This window comes from Ctenopharyngodon idella, chromosome 17 (assembly GCF_019924925.1).
Source record: "Ctenopharyngodon idella isolate HZGC_01 chromosome 17, HZGC01, whole genome shotgun sequence".
NCBI classification, from domain to species: Eukaryota; Metazoa; Chordata; class Actinopteri; order Cypriniformes; family Xenocyprididae; genus Ctenopharyngodon; species Ctenopharyngodon idella.
The window spans coordinates 31,235,015-31,251,128 of NC_067236.1; the positions used below are offsets into that span (position 1 = coordinate 31,235,015).

The window sequence follows — 16,114 nt, forward strand, 5'->3', positions numbered from 1 at the left end:
ATTCAATTTACTGGTTTAGATAATACGATTTCGTTTCCCTCCGTGTGTAGCGAACGTGTCAGTGGAGATAGATTGTAGCAGGTGTGGGCTGTGGACAGGGTTAATGTATGGGCACCATTTTTTTTTTTTTTTTTTTTTTTTAACACCCCTTTAATATCAAAAGATGGTTCACTTCATAAGTATATCCATGCGTGTTCTTGTCTCTTCCTCTTCATTTGTCAGCATCTGGTCTTCCAGAGCTGTTTTATCACTGAACCATCACAGATTCTGCTTCTGGTTCAAGTGATATGAGTGCACACATCTGTAACAGATTTGCCTTTGTGGCAGTCGTTGTTTCTCATACATTAGTCTCTGGAGGTCAGAATGTCTGGCAGCTTGATTAATTAGAAATGCAGAATGTTCACTTTTTAAGTCCTTTACTCCAGTTTATTCGTATTTGTCTATTACAAACCGTCACAAACATTCATTAAAGGTTTAGTGATATGGCCTGACGTGCACTGATGTTTACAACTGTTTTTTTTCATCAATGACTTACTGGAAGTACATGATCGCTCTTGGGATCACTGCTGACATTTAGGTCTTTTGTAAAAGATTTTTAAAGAGCAAATTCCAGCAAGAGAGTCTAGTCGAGAGGGTCATTTGTGTGTCTGACCGCTCTCATGAACTACACAGACTGACAAGAACACAAGATGATTGAAGCAAAGAACTTGAAAAAGGAAATTTAGTGACAGTAGTGAATGCACTTGATGGATTTAATACTGTCTAATGTCATACTTTTTAGGGGATAGGTCAAGTGGAAAGTGGAAGTGCAAGTGGATGGGTCAAAACGAACATGACGGTAATCCATGACCCCATTTGATGAATCAATAGCCCTTTTCACATAGCAATCCCGGTAAATTACTGTAAAACCAGAACCACTTTTCTGGTAAATACACAAATGTGCTGTTCACACGAGTCTCTTTACCGGTATAATATCATTCACACACGAGTACCGGTAAATACTGGTAATCTCTGTGATGTTAATCATCGGAAATGACCTTAAAACACTGAGCCTTTTCTTCATCAACCTAGATGAGAAGAAGCGCTTTAGTTTTATTTAGTCCAATTTGACTACATTTATTTTAACTTCTAAATGTGACAGCGGTCAGATGTCCGTCTAGTGCATGTTTACATGGAAAATAGTTAAAAGCAGCAGAGAATTTACCGTAAACAGCTGCGACAGAGCTTTATGATTGGTCCAAAGCAGATTTCTTACGTCAGCACGTTCAACTTTACTTTTAACATAAGAGTGGACGTAGCCATTTGTAAATTTAATGTGTCTGGCTTCTGGTGTCATCCGCTTCCAGTTATTTTTAGCTGTACATAACAGCTTTATAAAGCTAATGTATTGTATTGTTGTAATTATAAACACACTGGTTTGTAAGCACAAATATTGGAATGGTCAAAGCCGGTCCGTGACCATTCGAGAGCAAGTTGACTGCGTCTGCAACCGTTAGACGCATGTATGAATATCTTATCTGAAAAATAGACCTCAGCAGATGATTTAGTTAAACTGGCGCAATACAACAAGATGAAGGCATGAGCTAACACAACATTAAAAAGCTGCCAGAGTAAAAACATTAAAAAGTACCATAGTAAAGACCTGCAATATTGAGTTAAAGGGTTAGTTCACCTAAAAATGAAATTTCAGTCATTAATTACTCACCCTCATGTCGTTCCACACCCTTCGTTCATCTTCGGAACACAAATTAAGATATTTTTCATGAAATTCAAGAAGTTTTTTTTTTTTTATCCTCCATAGAAAGCAATGAAATTACCACATTCAAGGTCCAGAAAAGTAGTAAAAACATTGTTAAAATTCCAGAAAAGTAGTAAAAACATCGTTAAAATAGTCCATTTGACTACAGTGGTTCAACCTTAATTTTATGAAGCGACAAGAAAATATTTTTTGTGCGCAAAAACAAAACAAAAATAATGACTTTATTGAACAATTTCTTCTATTACCTGTCTTTGTCCTACAATGTTTACATTGTTTAGACAGTGCAGCACTTCCAGGTTCTACGTCTGAACGCCGGCTTAGACGAAATTGTTGAATAAAGTCGTTATTTTTGTTTTGATTTTGCACGGAAAAAGTATTCTCGTCACTCATTCTCATTCACTCCTTCAAGTGGACTATATTAGTGAGGAATATAGAGAATAGTGAATGAGGGTATAGGAGGCGATTTCAAACACAGCTTCTGTGTATTTAAGATCTTAGTTTCCTCAGTTCTTTGTTCCATGTTGTATTTGAATTATGTAGTTGTTGTATATTTGCTGTTTCTCCTGAGATTAAATACTGTTATTTTGGATTTCCCTCTTCATTGTGCGCTAACTACTACAGCCGCATGTTACAATCTGTAGCAGCTATTAATGAAACGTAAGTCTCACACATTCACAGAAAATAGCTTACTTCCGCGTTGCAAAATAAGGTGGATGTTTTGTTAATTGATATTACTTAGTACTTAAATGTTTAATTACTTCAACTAAGACACCTTATAATAAAGTGTACACAAATAAGCTGCATTAAAAGAAAAGTAGGTGTATTAGGCTACATTGTGAACTCACTGTTTTCATAAAAATTTTGTGATTTTGATGTGCACTATTTTGAGTTGTTTTGACCCAAAAACACATTTTAAGTTTTACTATGCACTAAATTAAAATTTAATTATATACTCTTTTTATTAATATTTTTTTTGAGATTGAGATTTTTAAATGCTTGTCATAACTTGTTTATATTGTACAAAAATATTTATAATTTTAATGATATGATTCTCTATGGAGATGCTTTTAACTTTTCTAGATAACTAACGAACTAAAGACTTTATTGGCCAATTTTTCTCAAGGTAAATGTAACATTAGGTGACACATTCTTCACAGGATGTTATACAGAAGATTTGGCTAATGCGTACATATTAATAATCTACAGTAATATTGATGATAATAATATCATCATCAGTAGTAGTAGTAATTGCTTGAATATTTAAATCTGGTGTATTTTGTAGGTAGTTTAAAACTGGATTTAGATTTTCAAAAATGTACTGTAAGGCAATACCAATGTTTTTTATGTTTAAAAAAATCTATTGCAATTATGACTATTTTTGGTGAGCTTATAATGTAACACATTTTTCATAATGTAAAAATTTTTACATTATGAGCTCAAGATTTTATGTTTTGAGATGAACACTATGAACATTGTATTACATTAATAATGTAAAATATTTTGAGAAAATTATTACATTATGAATATTTTATTGTATTGATAATGTCACTCTTAAATACATTATGCTTTGTTATTACAACATGAGTTGCTACACTTTGTTTTAGTGTAGTTGGGCAATTGTTTGATATAAACAGTATCAGCTGTAGTTACTAAATCGCATGTTTTAATTTTACACAGCCACTGTTTTTGTCCTGTTTTGTTGACAGACCGCTGACTGTGTGCTTATGTTTAGTATGTTTCACCCGTTACCATTAATGATGGCCAGAATGGCTGGAGTTAAGATCATTTGTAGACCATATACTGATGCTAAAAACATTCATTGGTCTATGAAGCTTGTGTTCGCCAAACTAATGCTAAATAAAACACAAGGCAATGAAACCCGTCTCATACAGCACTGCAGAAAACTGCTTGTGAGTTCTTGCTCTCTTTAATGTTAGCTAGTGCACTTTTGATTTCACCAACAGATGCTGTTAATTAGCTTTGTGCGCAGCCCAGTAAAGGCCAAAATCTATTGTTCTGAGTGTAATTAGCAGGATCATGCCTTTAGTGAATATGCATGACCTTGTGTCCCTAATCCCCACAAAGACATTTCCCATTTCAAAGGCACCAGCTCCTTTAAACAATTTATAATAGCGACTCTCATTGTCACCCTGATCCTCTTTACTCATTCTGCTCTTTTATTGTTGAGCTAATCACCAGTCACTGCATGAAATCCTTTAAAGCATGATCTGCTAATTAGGATCATTCATTGAATGCTTATCTTTATGAAAATAGTCAATTGTAGAGTTTCTACAGAAAAGTAGATCTTGGCATCTTATCTGCAGTAGAAGTGAGCAAAGTAAATGTCTGTCCTGTGCATGCTTTTGAATGAAAAGTCTTACTGAGCTAGCTGTTTTAAATCAAAGGAGTTTGCACACTCTGATTACTAGGGCTGCCCCCGACGAAAGATTTTTCTAGTCGACTAGTAGTCATTCATTTAATCCATTAGTCGACTAATCGCACGTTTATATTAATTTAATTACTTAAATATACTGGGGGCAGAATATATGCCTCGCGCTCAAGCGCACACATAAAGCTTGCCGCAAAGCACTGGCAAAAGTAATGATTATGAATGTGTTGGAAAAAAGTAGCAAGTTTATATAAGTTTATTATTATAAAATAACATTTTAATTGTTTATTGTAATAAACTAGTGTTTTTTTGAGTCAGATGGAAGTCATATGGATTACATAATCAGAGAGTATTTGATTTCGATTTGGATTTGGTAAGTTTAAAAGTAGAAGTTTCAAGCTTTCTATAGATATATTTATCATGTCTGTGAGGCAAGTAGCCTATACGCTGAGTTTCAGTTCATTTATGTGAGGAGCTGCTGTTCAGGGAGACCCAAAAGAACAGCATTTATCTGAAATAGAAAGCTTTTGTAACATTATACAATACCGTGTTTGGGGTCAGTAAGAATTTCTATTTTTTTTTTTTTTTTGGGAAAGAAATTAAAGAAATTAATACTTTTATTCAGCAAGGATGCATTAAATTGATCAAAAGTGACAGTAAAGACATTTATAATGTTACAAAAACTTTATATTTCAGATAAATGCTGTTCTTTTGAACTTTCTCTTCATCAAATAATCCCAGAAAAAATTGTACACAACTGTTTTCAGCATTGATAATAATAATAAATGTTTCTTGAGCAGCAAATCATCATATTAGAATGATTTCTGAAGGATCATGTGACACTGAAGACTGGAGTAATGATGCTGAAAATTCAGCTTTGATCACAGGAATAAATGACATTTTAAAATATATTCAAATAGAAAACCGTTATTTCAAATTGTAAAAATATTTCACAATATTACTGTTTTTGCTGTATTTTGGATCAAATAAATGCAGCCTTGGTGAGCAGACAAGGCTTCTTTTAAAAACATTTAAAAAATCTTACCGTCCAAAAACTTTTGACCGGTAGTGTATGTGTTCAAACTTGTCTAATAAGCTGTGATCCTATTTTTGGCTGCATAACGTTGTGGTTTTCTGAATTAGCCAGTTTGAATTCACTTTTTGTTTGATTGGAACTGAGAAAGAATGTGTGTTTTCAGGGAGCAGGGTGAAATCCAGGGTTACCAGGCAAATACAACATTACTTGTGTCCTTCCTTATAAGAGTATATCTAGAAAAAAAAAAAATAATAAAATATATATATATATATATATGTGTAATATATGTAGACTTGTCAGTGCCATCCAACCTCACTGTAATCAAATTTTGGAATTTTGTTCCCCTTGTTCCTGTTGAGTTGAAAATGAATCTATCTTTAACCCCTCCTCTTCTACCCGTCCATTTCCCCCATTTTTCTGGCTGCCCTCCCTCCCGTCCCGCCTCTCAGTGTGGGGGTGATGGTGCAGGGTCAGATAGCACTGTGGACATAGTAACATTCGGTTAGCTCTAACCCTCCATGGGAAACTGCGGGGGGTTCAGCTTCTGTCCTCGGCTTTGAGTAAAGAACAGAGATGTAACTTCAGGTGGACTTCTTAAGGAGTTTATGCTACCTAAAAAAAAAAACAAGAAGCACTGGCTTGACTGCAGCACGAGACATCAGATTTTCCCCTCACGCCGAAGCAGTGCTGTCCGGAGCAGGAGTCACTCACAGTCTGGGAGGGAGTTTCCACGTGTGCGCATGTGGTTTTGTGTGAGTCATTTTGTCTCTTTTAAGTATGAGAGCTGAGGTTGAGATCAGACAAAGTGGATTTGTCTTCCTTTTCAAAGCATTGTAGATTAAAGCTTTTTCCCAAAGGTAAGGGAAAGGTGTTTTTGTCTGTGTTTTTCATCCTAGTCTTTGTTGCCTCTAACTGGATTAAGAAAAAAACAGGCTGCAGGTGTAGGCTTAGTGACAGACTGTTGCTGTTGGTTAACTTTATCTTCTTGCTGTCTGAATCATGTACTGTTTGTTGAAATTTTATTTGCCTACAGTTATTTTTAAACCAAAGACTCCTGCTCAGGACAGGTCTGTGATTAATTGACCTGTAGTCAGTGTGTTGCTCAGATTGAATGGTCTACAGTACATCAGGAAGATTTATGAGATAGAAAAGGGCGTCTGGTGATGATCAAAGAGTGTCAATATTTGTGTTATGATGTTGAAATATCCTATCAGTTGACATTTGACAGGTATGTCTTGAGTACAGAGACATAATGTCCATTGAGACTTTACTAGGGCAATAAATCTATACTGAGAGTAGAAGAACCCAATCTGATTGATCAATCGCTTGCTCATTTGAGCCATACTGTAAAATAAAGCTCAACAGTACTGTATCTGCTATAAACATCTCAGGATTTTTGATTTGTTCCTTTAGATTTATTCTGTAGATGTGGTATTTCTGACTTCTTTTCATGTTTCACTACATGTAGCTTTCAGTCTTAATTTGGTCCCTTGTTAATATTTAATCTTTCATTTAGTTTTCCATTTATTGCAGATTTATTTATGCCATAATTGACGAGCAAATGACGTCAGACATGCGAGTGCTCTCTGTCTGATATCGATGGAAGTGTTTGTTTGAGTTCTCTCAACTTCTCTGATCTTTCTGAAAGCTTGTAGACTTGTAAACTTGTATATATGACATAAGGGAGTAAAGATTCACTTGTTTTCTCCATGCATTGGTCACAAATTTCTTGAAACATGGATTATTTGAATCGGGAATCATTTGTTTGTCAAGAACTGTAGTTTGTCTTTTTCTTTTGTATAAGACACATTAGGAGAAGCATTTACATAATACTATGAATGCAATTAAAAAATGTAGAATCAAATTATTAAAGGGGACATATCATGAAAATCTGACTTTTTCTGTGTTTAAGTGCTGTAATCTTGTCCCTGGTGCATCAACCAACCCAGAAAACGTGAAAAAGGACAACCCAGTAACTTTGTTTTGATAAGCCTTTCTCTGCAAGCATGTGAAAAAATGATCTTATTATAATATTACCACCCCTTAATCTGCACGTTTCCACCCACGGCGCCGCCATTTTGTTTTCTTAAGCAACAACGTTGTACCAGTTCTAACACCATGGCAAAACACGCAACAAAGGGGGTGAGGCCATGTTGGGCTGCTTTAGAGAAGAGGAAGAGTTGTTGTAGTAGAGTGTTGTTGTCATGCCGTCATTTTACGCCGGACTGCTTCACAAACGAGGGTCAATTCAACACTGGATTTACACAAAAGATTAACATGCTAGTCGATGAGTTGAATCAACTCCACAGCAACTACATAAATTTATCCACTAACCATTCAGAAACGTCCAGTTTTATTCTCAAACTTCTTCCTGAGTCTCTCCATCAGTGTCCGACTCCGGTTTGAACAATGTAAGGCTGAACACCGTTACTGACAATCCTCATTTTGGCTGCATGAGATTCTCCAGCTTTGTTGTTGTTGAGCAACCGAAGCGTGAGCTGTTAAAGCTCCGCCCTCTTTTAGAGCAGCAGCTCATATGCATTTAAAGGGACACACACAAAAACTGCGTGTTTTTGCTCACACCCAAATAGGGACAAATTTGACAAGCTATAATAAATGATTTGTGGGGTATTTTGAGCTGAAACTTCACAGACACATTCTGGGGACACCAGAGACTTATATTACATCTTGTAAAAGAGGCATCCCCTTTAATAAAATATTTGTTTAATGTCATCTTTTTATGAATGAAGTTCAGTATCATTGATACTAATACTGGTACTGATTTCTCTATGAAGTTGATTTATTTTTTTTAAACGTTAATTATAGACCGTATAACCAAAAGCTGTTAATTTCAACATTTATTAGGCTTTTTGAAAATAACAACTTTTAAATTAAGTGAACGTAAAACAATCCTTACATAAACCCATTATAATAAATGTCATATTTACCTGTGGCCTTCCTACCTGTCTAACAGGCAGGAAATATACGGAAATTGAATAAAGTTATCAAACACTACAGTCTTCACTGCATAAATTATAAATTAAATATAGATTCTTTCTTATTAAAGCTACAGTTTTTTGTTACCTTTGTTGTTTGATTAACATTAATGACAGACATCACAGCAACTGGTTTATTAGGCTGCTGTCACTTTAAGACCTGCTGCGCACATCTCATTTTCTCACAACTGTTTAAATTAATTTAAGATGTTTTTTACCTCATTTAAGACTGCTCTTATGAGGATACTTGACAAAATGGGCATTTTGGCATAATGCTGTGTGTTATTGTTTGTTTCAAGGTGACGTACAGAAGCACGTGTGAGTCTGTTATATTGCGCAAACAAATCATGTATGAGCGCTCTCGACGCACTGATCACACATTGTATTTATGCACAGAGACATTTCAGTACATTCACGTTGTTTTCACACACTTTCAGGATAATGTTTGGATTTGTCTCGTGTATGTTGCTGTGTACTTTGTAAATATGCAGGTCAAGGCGGCTGGTTTAGGTTTTTTGGCATCTCCGTGTGGTCCTGTTCAGTATCGCAACTTGACTTGAACTCTGAATTTTTTTTTGCTGTGTTTGAATTGAAATGTATGATTTTTTTCTTTTTTTTATGGGTGCTTTGGTGTAGCCTGCATAAATGTATGAATTATATGAAATCATATCATTTGGTTATTTGGTGTCCTTTTGGAGTCTGCAAGTGTCCTTTATTGGAAAGACATCTAAATTTACCTTGAAAAAAGCTGAAAAATACAGTTTTGTTAAAATCACACTTCAATCTGATGGTTTACTTTGCTGGATATAGGCAATGATGGCAAAACGGACATGTTAAACAAGATAAATGGCGTATGCTTAATTTCACGATAAGTGTGCGATTAATCACGATTAATTGCGATTAAGGTTGCGAGATTAATCGCGATTAAAAAAAAAAAATCTATTGACAGCCCTAGTATAAATACTATTGTGAGAGGTAGTTAGAGTCTGGCTTATATATAATGCTGCGAATGACGCCATAGCCTGAATGCCGCTTTAGATACGACCTCCAACCCACCCTGTTTTGCCCCCCAAAGGACAAAAGTGAAATTCTATGCCTGTATCTAAACACTGTTCTCAGCTGCTGCTGTCAGGTCTCGGGGATGGAAACATGATGAGGGAGAAAGTGATCTGGGGGCTGCATGTCTAATAATAAATAATTCTCTTATGTAACAGCAGGACACTAACTATGACAGAGAAAGTGTTGGAGGCTCTTTCAGGCTTCTGTTGTGTTTTGCATAAGTTATTTTGCACAGTGTCAGTTTGACATTGGTGATTGTTCCATCAACGGCGTGTTCAAGGTTGTGTGATTTCTTGCATGTAAAGTTTTCTTTTAAAGGCCTTGTTAACTTTTTTCACAGTCTTTATAATTGATTGTAAACCGCATTCTGTCACTGAAATACTGTTATTTACACGTCTGCTTAGTGTTTCTGCCAGCTTTAACCACCAAATTGTAAAAGCAACAGCTTAAATTGTGTTAAATGAACACTATTGTTTTAACTTCAGCATTGCCTTACTGCGACAGGCTCATTTGTCAGACTCAAACCTTTTTTTTATTTCACTCTGTTGAAAATACAATGAGCATGTTCCTGCCTGAGCTGTGTTGTAGTAGACACTCTAATTGGCACTGATGTTAAGCAGTGAATCAGGGGGTCAAAGAGGGGGTGATTTAGGCAAAGACAGATGTCCACATAATTCCAGCCTTTAATCTGGACCTGTAGATTTCTTCAAGTAAGCCTCAGCATTCATAATACAACACATGCTTTGCTTTCTTGTGCTATTTTTGAATCAGATTTCCTATGAAGTTTGAGACTTGTTTCAGCTTGATGTCCTAGATACAAAGAACCAAATAAAAATATAAAAATACACCAAAAACATTGTTTATTTTAGCTTATGTGCAAAAATGATTCCACAGTGTGACTGAGCAACAGCAACACCAACCTTTTCTGGTAATGGGGGATCGATCCTGTCTAGGAAGAGCATTGGAAGAATTTTGGCCCATTTCTCCACATAACAGTTTTTCCACTTAGTGATTGTTGTTGGGTTTCCATGTGTGAACTGCTATCTTTAGATCTTTCCATACTTCTATTGGGTTACACTCAAGACTAGCCATGCTAAAACATTACATTTTTTGTGTTTTAAACATTTAATGGTACCTTGTGTGTTTAGGGTCATTGTCTTGCTGCAGGACCCACTTTTTAAGCGTCAGCTCCCAGACTGACAGCTTTATACTGTCCTGTAGAGTTTTTCAGTTTAACTCTGGTTCAAATCATTTTACTGCCACCACTGTGCTTTACAGTTGGAATTAGATTCCTATTATTGTACGCAGTGTGTGGTTTTCTCTGAATGCAATACTTCTCATTTAAAACCAAGAAGTTCTCTGCACTCATGAGACCACAGAACATTCTTCTTACAGTCCTCGGCCTCATCCACATGGTCCTTGGCAAACTTTAGACGGGCAGCAAAGCTCTTTTTAGGCAGCAGTGCTTCCTTCTTGCAATCCTGCCGTACTCATCATTTTATACTGTAAAATGTGATTTGGTGACTTTACAAAAAAAACTGAGGAAAACTTCACAAATGAAATCGCTTCACAATCCAGTTTTGCTTAAATGCTTAATTAGGTTGAATGCTTTCACATCTTTCTACAACCACTGCATTATTGTATGGAGTATGAATTCATCTGTGTTAGTGAATGTTATAGTATAGTATAAAGGGTTAGTTCACCAAAAAATGAAAATTCTGTCATTAATTACTCACCTTCATGTCGTTTCACACCCATAAGACCTTCGTTCATCTTCGGAACACAAATTAAGATATTTTTGATGAAATTCGATGGCTCAGTGAGGCCTGCATTGACAGCGAGATAATTGACACTTTTAAATGTCCAGAAAGCTACTAAAGACATATTTACAACAGTTCATGTGACTACAGTGGTTCAACATTAATGTTATGAAGCGACGAGAATACTTTTTGTGCACCAAGAAAACAAAATAACAACTTTATTCAACAATATCTAGTGATAGGCAATTTCAAAACACTGCTTCATGAAGCTTTGAAGCTTTACGAATCTTGTTTCGAATCAGTGGTTCAGAGCGTGTATCAAACTGCCAAAGTCACGCCCCCCAGTGGTGAACCATTGAAATTTCGAAACGCTTACGACGTAATGAAGCCTTGTTTACTGAAATCACGTGACTTTGGCGCTCCGAATCTCTGATTCGAAACAAAAGATTCGTAAAGTTTCGAAGCTTCATGAAGCAATGTTTTGAAATCGCACATCACTAGATATTGTCATAAAGTCATTATTTTGTTTTGTTTTTTTGGTGCACAAAAAGTATTCTCATTGCTTCATAACATTAAGGTTGAACCACTGTAGTCACATGAACTGTTTTAAATATGTCTTTAGTAGCTTTCTGGGCATTGAAAATATTATCTTGCTGTCAATGCAGGCCTCACTGAGCCATTGGATTTCATCAAAAATATCTTAATTTGTGTTCTGAAGATGAACAAAGGTCTTACGGGTGTGAAACGACATGAAGGTGAGTAATTAATGACATAATTTTAATTTCTGGGTGAACTAACCCTATAACTTCTAATATACTGTAAGTAACTTCATTTCAGTTGTTAGCTTTGATTCGTCAGTGATTAAACTAAACAAACAGAAAACAGCCTACCATTCAAAATTATGAGGTCAGTAAGATTTTTTTAATATGTTTGAAAGAAGTCTCTTATGTCCAGCAAGAATGCAGTAAAATACATCTAAAATACAGTAAAACAGTATTATTTGGAAATTATGAAAATGATTTGGTGCTTAAGAAACATTTCTCCAACTATTACAGTTTAAAATGGCTGTTGCTGCTTAATATTTTTGTGGAAAAATATTAACTTTTTTAAGGATTCTTTGATAAAGTTCAAAAGAACATAATTTATTTGAATTATTATTATTATTTTTTTTGTAACAGTGACCTTTGATCAGTATAATGTGTCTTTGAAAAAAAAAAACAGGTCAATAAAATTAATTTCAAAAAACAAAAATCCCAAACTTTTGAACAGTAATGCAATGAACCTATTACTCATTATTCACATCAAAATGCAATGTGTAACCCCCAGCTCTCTGGAATTCACTTGATTCCTGACCTTCTGCTAAAGCTAATGAGGATTTAACCTCTCTTAATAACTATGTTCCGACATCTCTTGGCTTGTATACAGGTGTTTTTGGAAATGTGTAGGAAACTTTTTTTCTTAAAGGGATAGTTCACTCAAAAATGAAAATTCTGTCATCATTCACTCACCCTTGTGTTGTTCTAAACCAGTATGATTTTTGAGTTTGAGTTTTTTTGTCCATACAATGGAAGTCAATGATCACCAAAACTGCTTGGTTACCCAGACTCCACAATCGTTTTTGCTGTAGGATAGGATGTTCCTGCGGAATTGGGCTACTTTTACACTGTTGCTGCATATTTTTTTGTTTAGTTTTTTTTTAGTCTGCAGGTTGAAACATGGAAATGGGAAATGTTTGACCCAACATGCTGGTCTGTTTTATATAATTCAACTGTTATATTGCTGGGTTAAAATGAACCCAAAATAGGTTGGAAATTAAAATGACACAGAATTACTAGAGCAACAACACAGACAGCAGTAATAATCAAAAGATGAACATTAATTAAGCAAGAACTCCCAGGAATGGACAAAAATATAGGCAAGAGTAAAAACATTGTGTACGTGAGAAATATGTATATGAGAAAAAGTGCAGAACAGAATGACAACTAAACAGTTATACAGCTTATATAGTTTAACATAATAACTTACATTTAAGAACAAATTTGACCATATTTCGCTATTTTTCTCCCACCAACGAACACATGAACAATCAAAATTCAACACAAGTAGCATTTCCACGAGCTGAAGTATAAACTAATATACAGGGAAGCACAAGCCCGCGCTCTGTGTAACTCAACAGCTGGGTTGTTGTGTCGGAGGGTTGTATTGTTTCAACAGTTAGTGAGATTGACCCATCTGCTAACCCAACGTCTGGGTAAGACAAAAACTACCCAATCATGGAACAAATGACCCAACAGGCTCAAAAAATAACCCAGTGATTTTTGGACTGTAGGGATGTGTAGTATGGTTAGTATGGTCTTGTGGATCGTACGCCTTCTAGGAGCATGTTCTGACCACAGCTTTATTTGGTATCAAGCTCAAAGCTTTTTTTTTAGCAGTGCAGACAGAAAAAGATCTCCGGAACTTGTGTGTCAAAAAATAAATAGCAAATGAAGTCAACTTTTCTTCTTCTTCTTTTTTTTCTTCAAAAATGTTACCAACTGTCAGGGCAAGATGTAATGTAGACAGCTCAGAGAGAAGAAGTCTAAAGAGGATATGGAGATGCCAGTGAGTCTTCAGATATCACTGAGACTTATCCTGTTAATCAGTTTTCCAAGGCTACGTGTTAATTTGTAACATGTTGCGTTAACTACATTTCCTGAGATGGCAGAAATGGTGGACCAATCCATTGATATTTTTGCGGTACTGTGAATGTTTTTCTCCTTTTAAAACTAATGTATTCTAAGACCAGTATGTTTTTTTGTTTTTTTGTCTCTCAGGTAACCAAGGACAGAATGGTGACTGTGCTGACAACAAGGCCATAAAAGGCCTAACTGCCTTGGTAAGTCTGTATACTACGGCATATCACTGCCATGTGCCCCATGGATTGCTTGCTTTACAGGAAAATCTCAGTAACTTGCTGCAGACTCTTAAAATTCACAAACAAACAAAACACTATAACTAAATCAGAATCTCAAAACACACATAGTCATAATCCTTAAGAGCAATAATTAAAAGACTTTGACTTTTTGAAAACAATGTCACTGAGAGAATCATTCTCTTGCTCTTCTAGATCCAGGATGGGAAACTCTGAGAGCCAGTATAGCATCCAGGGCTCTAGAAGCAATAGCTTTATCATCCCTGGCAGACAGAAACCCTACTCATTCAAGGCCAACTCTGCCAAAGAAGACATTTTATCACCTCTAGGCTTTTGGAATGCTGGTTCACAGTTTTCTGCATTGAAGTCCAGAAGCGTAGTTCGTGGCTCCTCCCCGTCGAAGAGCAGAAGCACCTTTATGTCCCGCCATTATGATTACATCACCCATAAACTAAAGAGTGGCGCCAATAGTCAGTGGAATGGGGTTTCAGAGGACTTGTTGCCTGATGGCTGCCTGACGTTGCCTTCTGAGAATGGCTGCTTGTATGGTGGTCACAAGGAGAAGAGAAAACCCTGTAATAATTATGCCACAATAAAGATGCTTGAGAAAAGTCCCAGGTTTGAGAATATTGAGGACCAGAGCAGCCCTAGGGTTGTTATCAAGAAAGATGGTAGTGTACGAGTAGAATTTAACAACAGTCCAAACAGTGCCATTATTTTGGATGATTGCACTGGCCCAGTTCAGCTCCTCAAGTTTTCCCCCACCTTAGAATCCAGTTCTAGCTTACCTGGTGTAACACCCTCATTAGAAGCCCATCTTGGAGCTGCTCAGGCAGTTTCCAGCTTCAAGAGCAGTAAAGGTAGCTCTGTGAGCTCTGATGGCTCCTTGTACGACTTGCCCTGGGGAGCCAGTGTCGAACTTAACGATTCAGACAATTCATCCCCTAACAGTCAAAGACAAATTTCAACAAACGTGGGGTTTTTGGATGAGCAGTTTCCTGCCAATACTACAACCGACCTCTACAAGGATCCCAGAATTGCTGCCACCTTCTCTACGGTTAAGGATTTGCAGTTTTCAAATGGCAGCCATTTAAAGCACAAATCATCCAATGTGTCTGTGATGGAGGAACACTGTTCAGAGGGCGGCCCAGAGGAAAAGCAATATTCCTCCTTCACCTTACCTTGTCGAAAACCTAAGCCTTTTGTAGACAATAATGGAACGAAAGTGTCCATCAGGAACAGATTTAGGCGCATCAGTGACTGGACTGGAAGTTTGACCAGGAAAAAGAATAAGTTTCAGGTAAGGACAATCCTTTTAGATGGCTGTTTCTATTTCAATTTAAACATGCTTATTTTGAACCTCTAAATCTCTGATAGTAGGGCTGTTTTGTGAATATATTTACAAAACAGCCCTACTAGTTTTATTTAGTAAAGTGAATGATGTAATTGGATTTAAACCCAATGCCAGCCTCTGTCTACAGTTCCTTTTTAAAGTCAGTTCTATATTGTTGTAGGGCTGGGACAGTAAATCGATGCATAAATTGATCAATAATTCTGAGATTTTCCGAATGCATTGTGATCTGTTTCTAACAACAAAAAAAAAGTCTCAATTTATCCTGAATCGTGCAGCTCTACTAAAGACTCTCCCCTATAAAAGCTCTATTTTGAAGCGTGTAACGTCTGGTGGCTTTTCATGCCTGTAAAGAGCATGAGCCAAGAGTATGCTAGTGAAGGCGTATTTCATTGTGTTGGACCTACCGAACAGATACGTCCAGTTTCACTAAATCAGTCACTGAAATAGTCAGCGTTTACTCCGTTAGTAAATGCACTTGCGCTTGAATGGACAAATACACACAAAATTATGTCAAAATGCCTGTCTTGGCAAGTATCCTCATAAACACAGTCAGTTATGTCTTAATTAAACATAAACCATTTAGAAAGAAATGGTATGTATATCAGTATATTGGATCCTTACATTAGGTCTTAAAGTGACAGCAGCCTAATATGTCTGCTGCTATCTGGGTCATTAAAGTTAATCAAACAACAAAGACAAAAATAAAAAATAAATACTCACTGCTATTGACTGCATAACTTTTGTAGCTTTAACAAAGATTAATCTTTATTTAAATTATACAATGAAGACTTCATTATTTTCCATTTGATTATTCAATTTCTATACTTGAAAACTACTGTTAGACCAA

General features: G+C 36.1%; 1 protein-coding gene across 5 annotated transcripts in view; it reads left to right on the top strand.

Moving 5' to 3' along the window:
- The window catches only part of tiam2a (TIAM Rac1 associated GEF 2a), a 127,389-nt gene that overhangs the window by 35,887 nt on the left and 75,388 nt on the right, over window positions 1–16,114 (top strand). For 3 of the 5 annotated variants that reach the window (XM_051868115.1, XM_051868112.1, XM_051868116.1), the window contains exons 2-3: window positions 13,816–13,877; window positions 14,109–15,213. In XM_051868115.1, coding sequence (XP_051724075.1) covers window positions 14,116–15,213 — 1,098 coding nt within the window. In that variant the 5' untranslated portion in view covers window positions 13,816–13,877; window positions 14,109–14,115. The other 2 variants (XM_051868114.1, XM_051868113.1) reach the window with 2 other exon arrangements.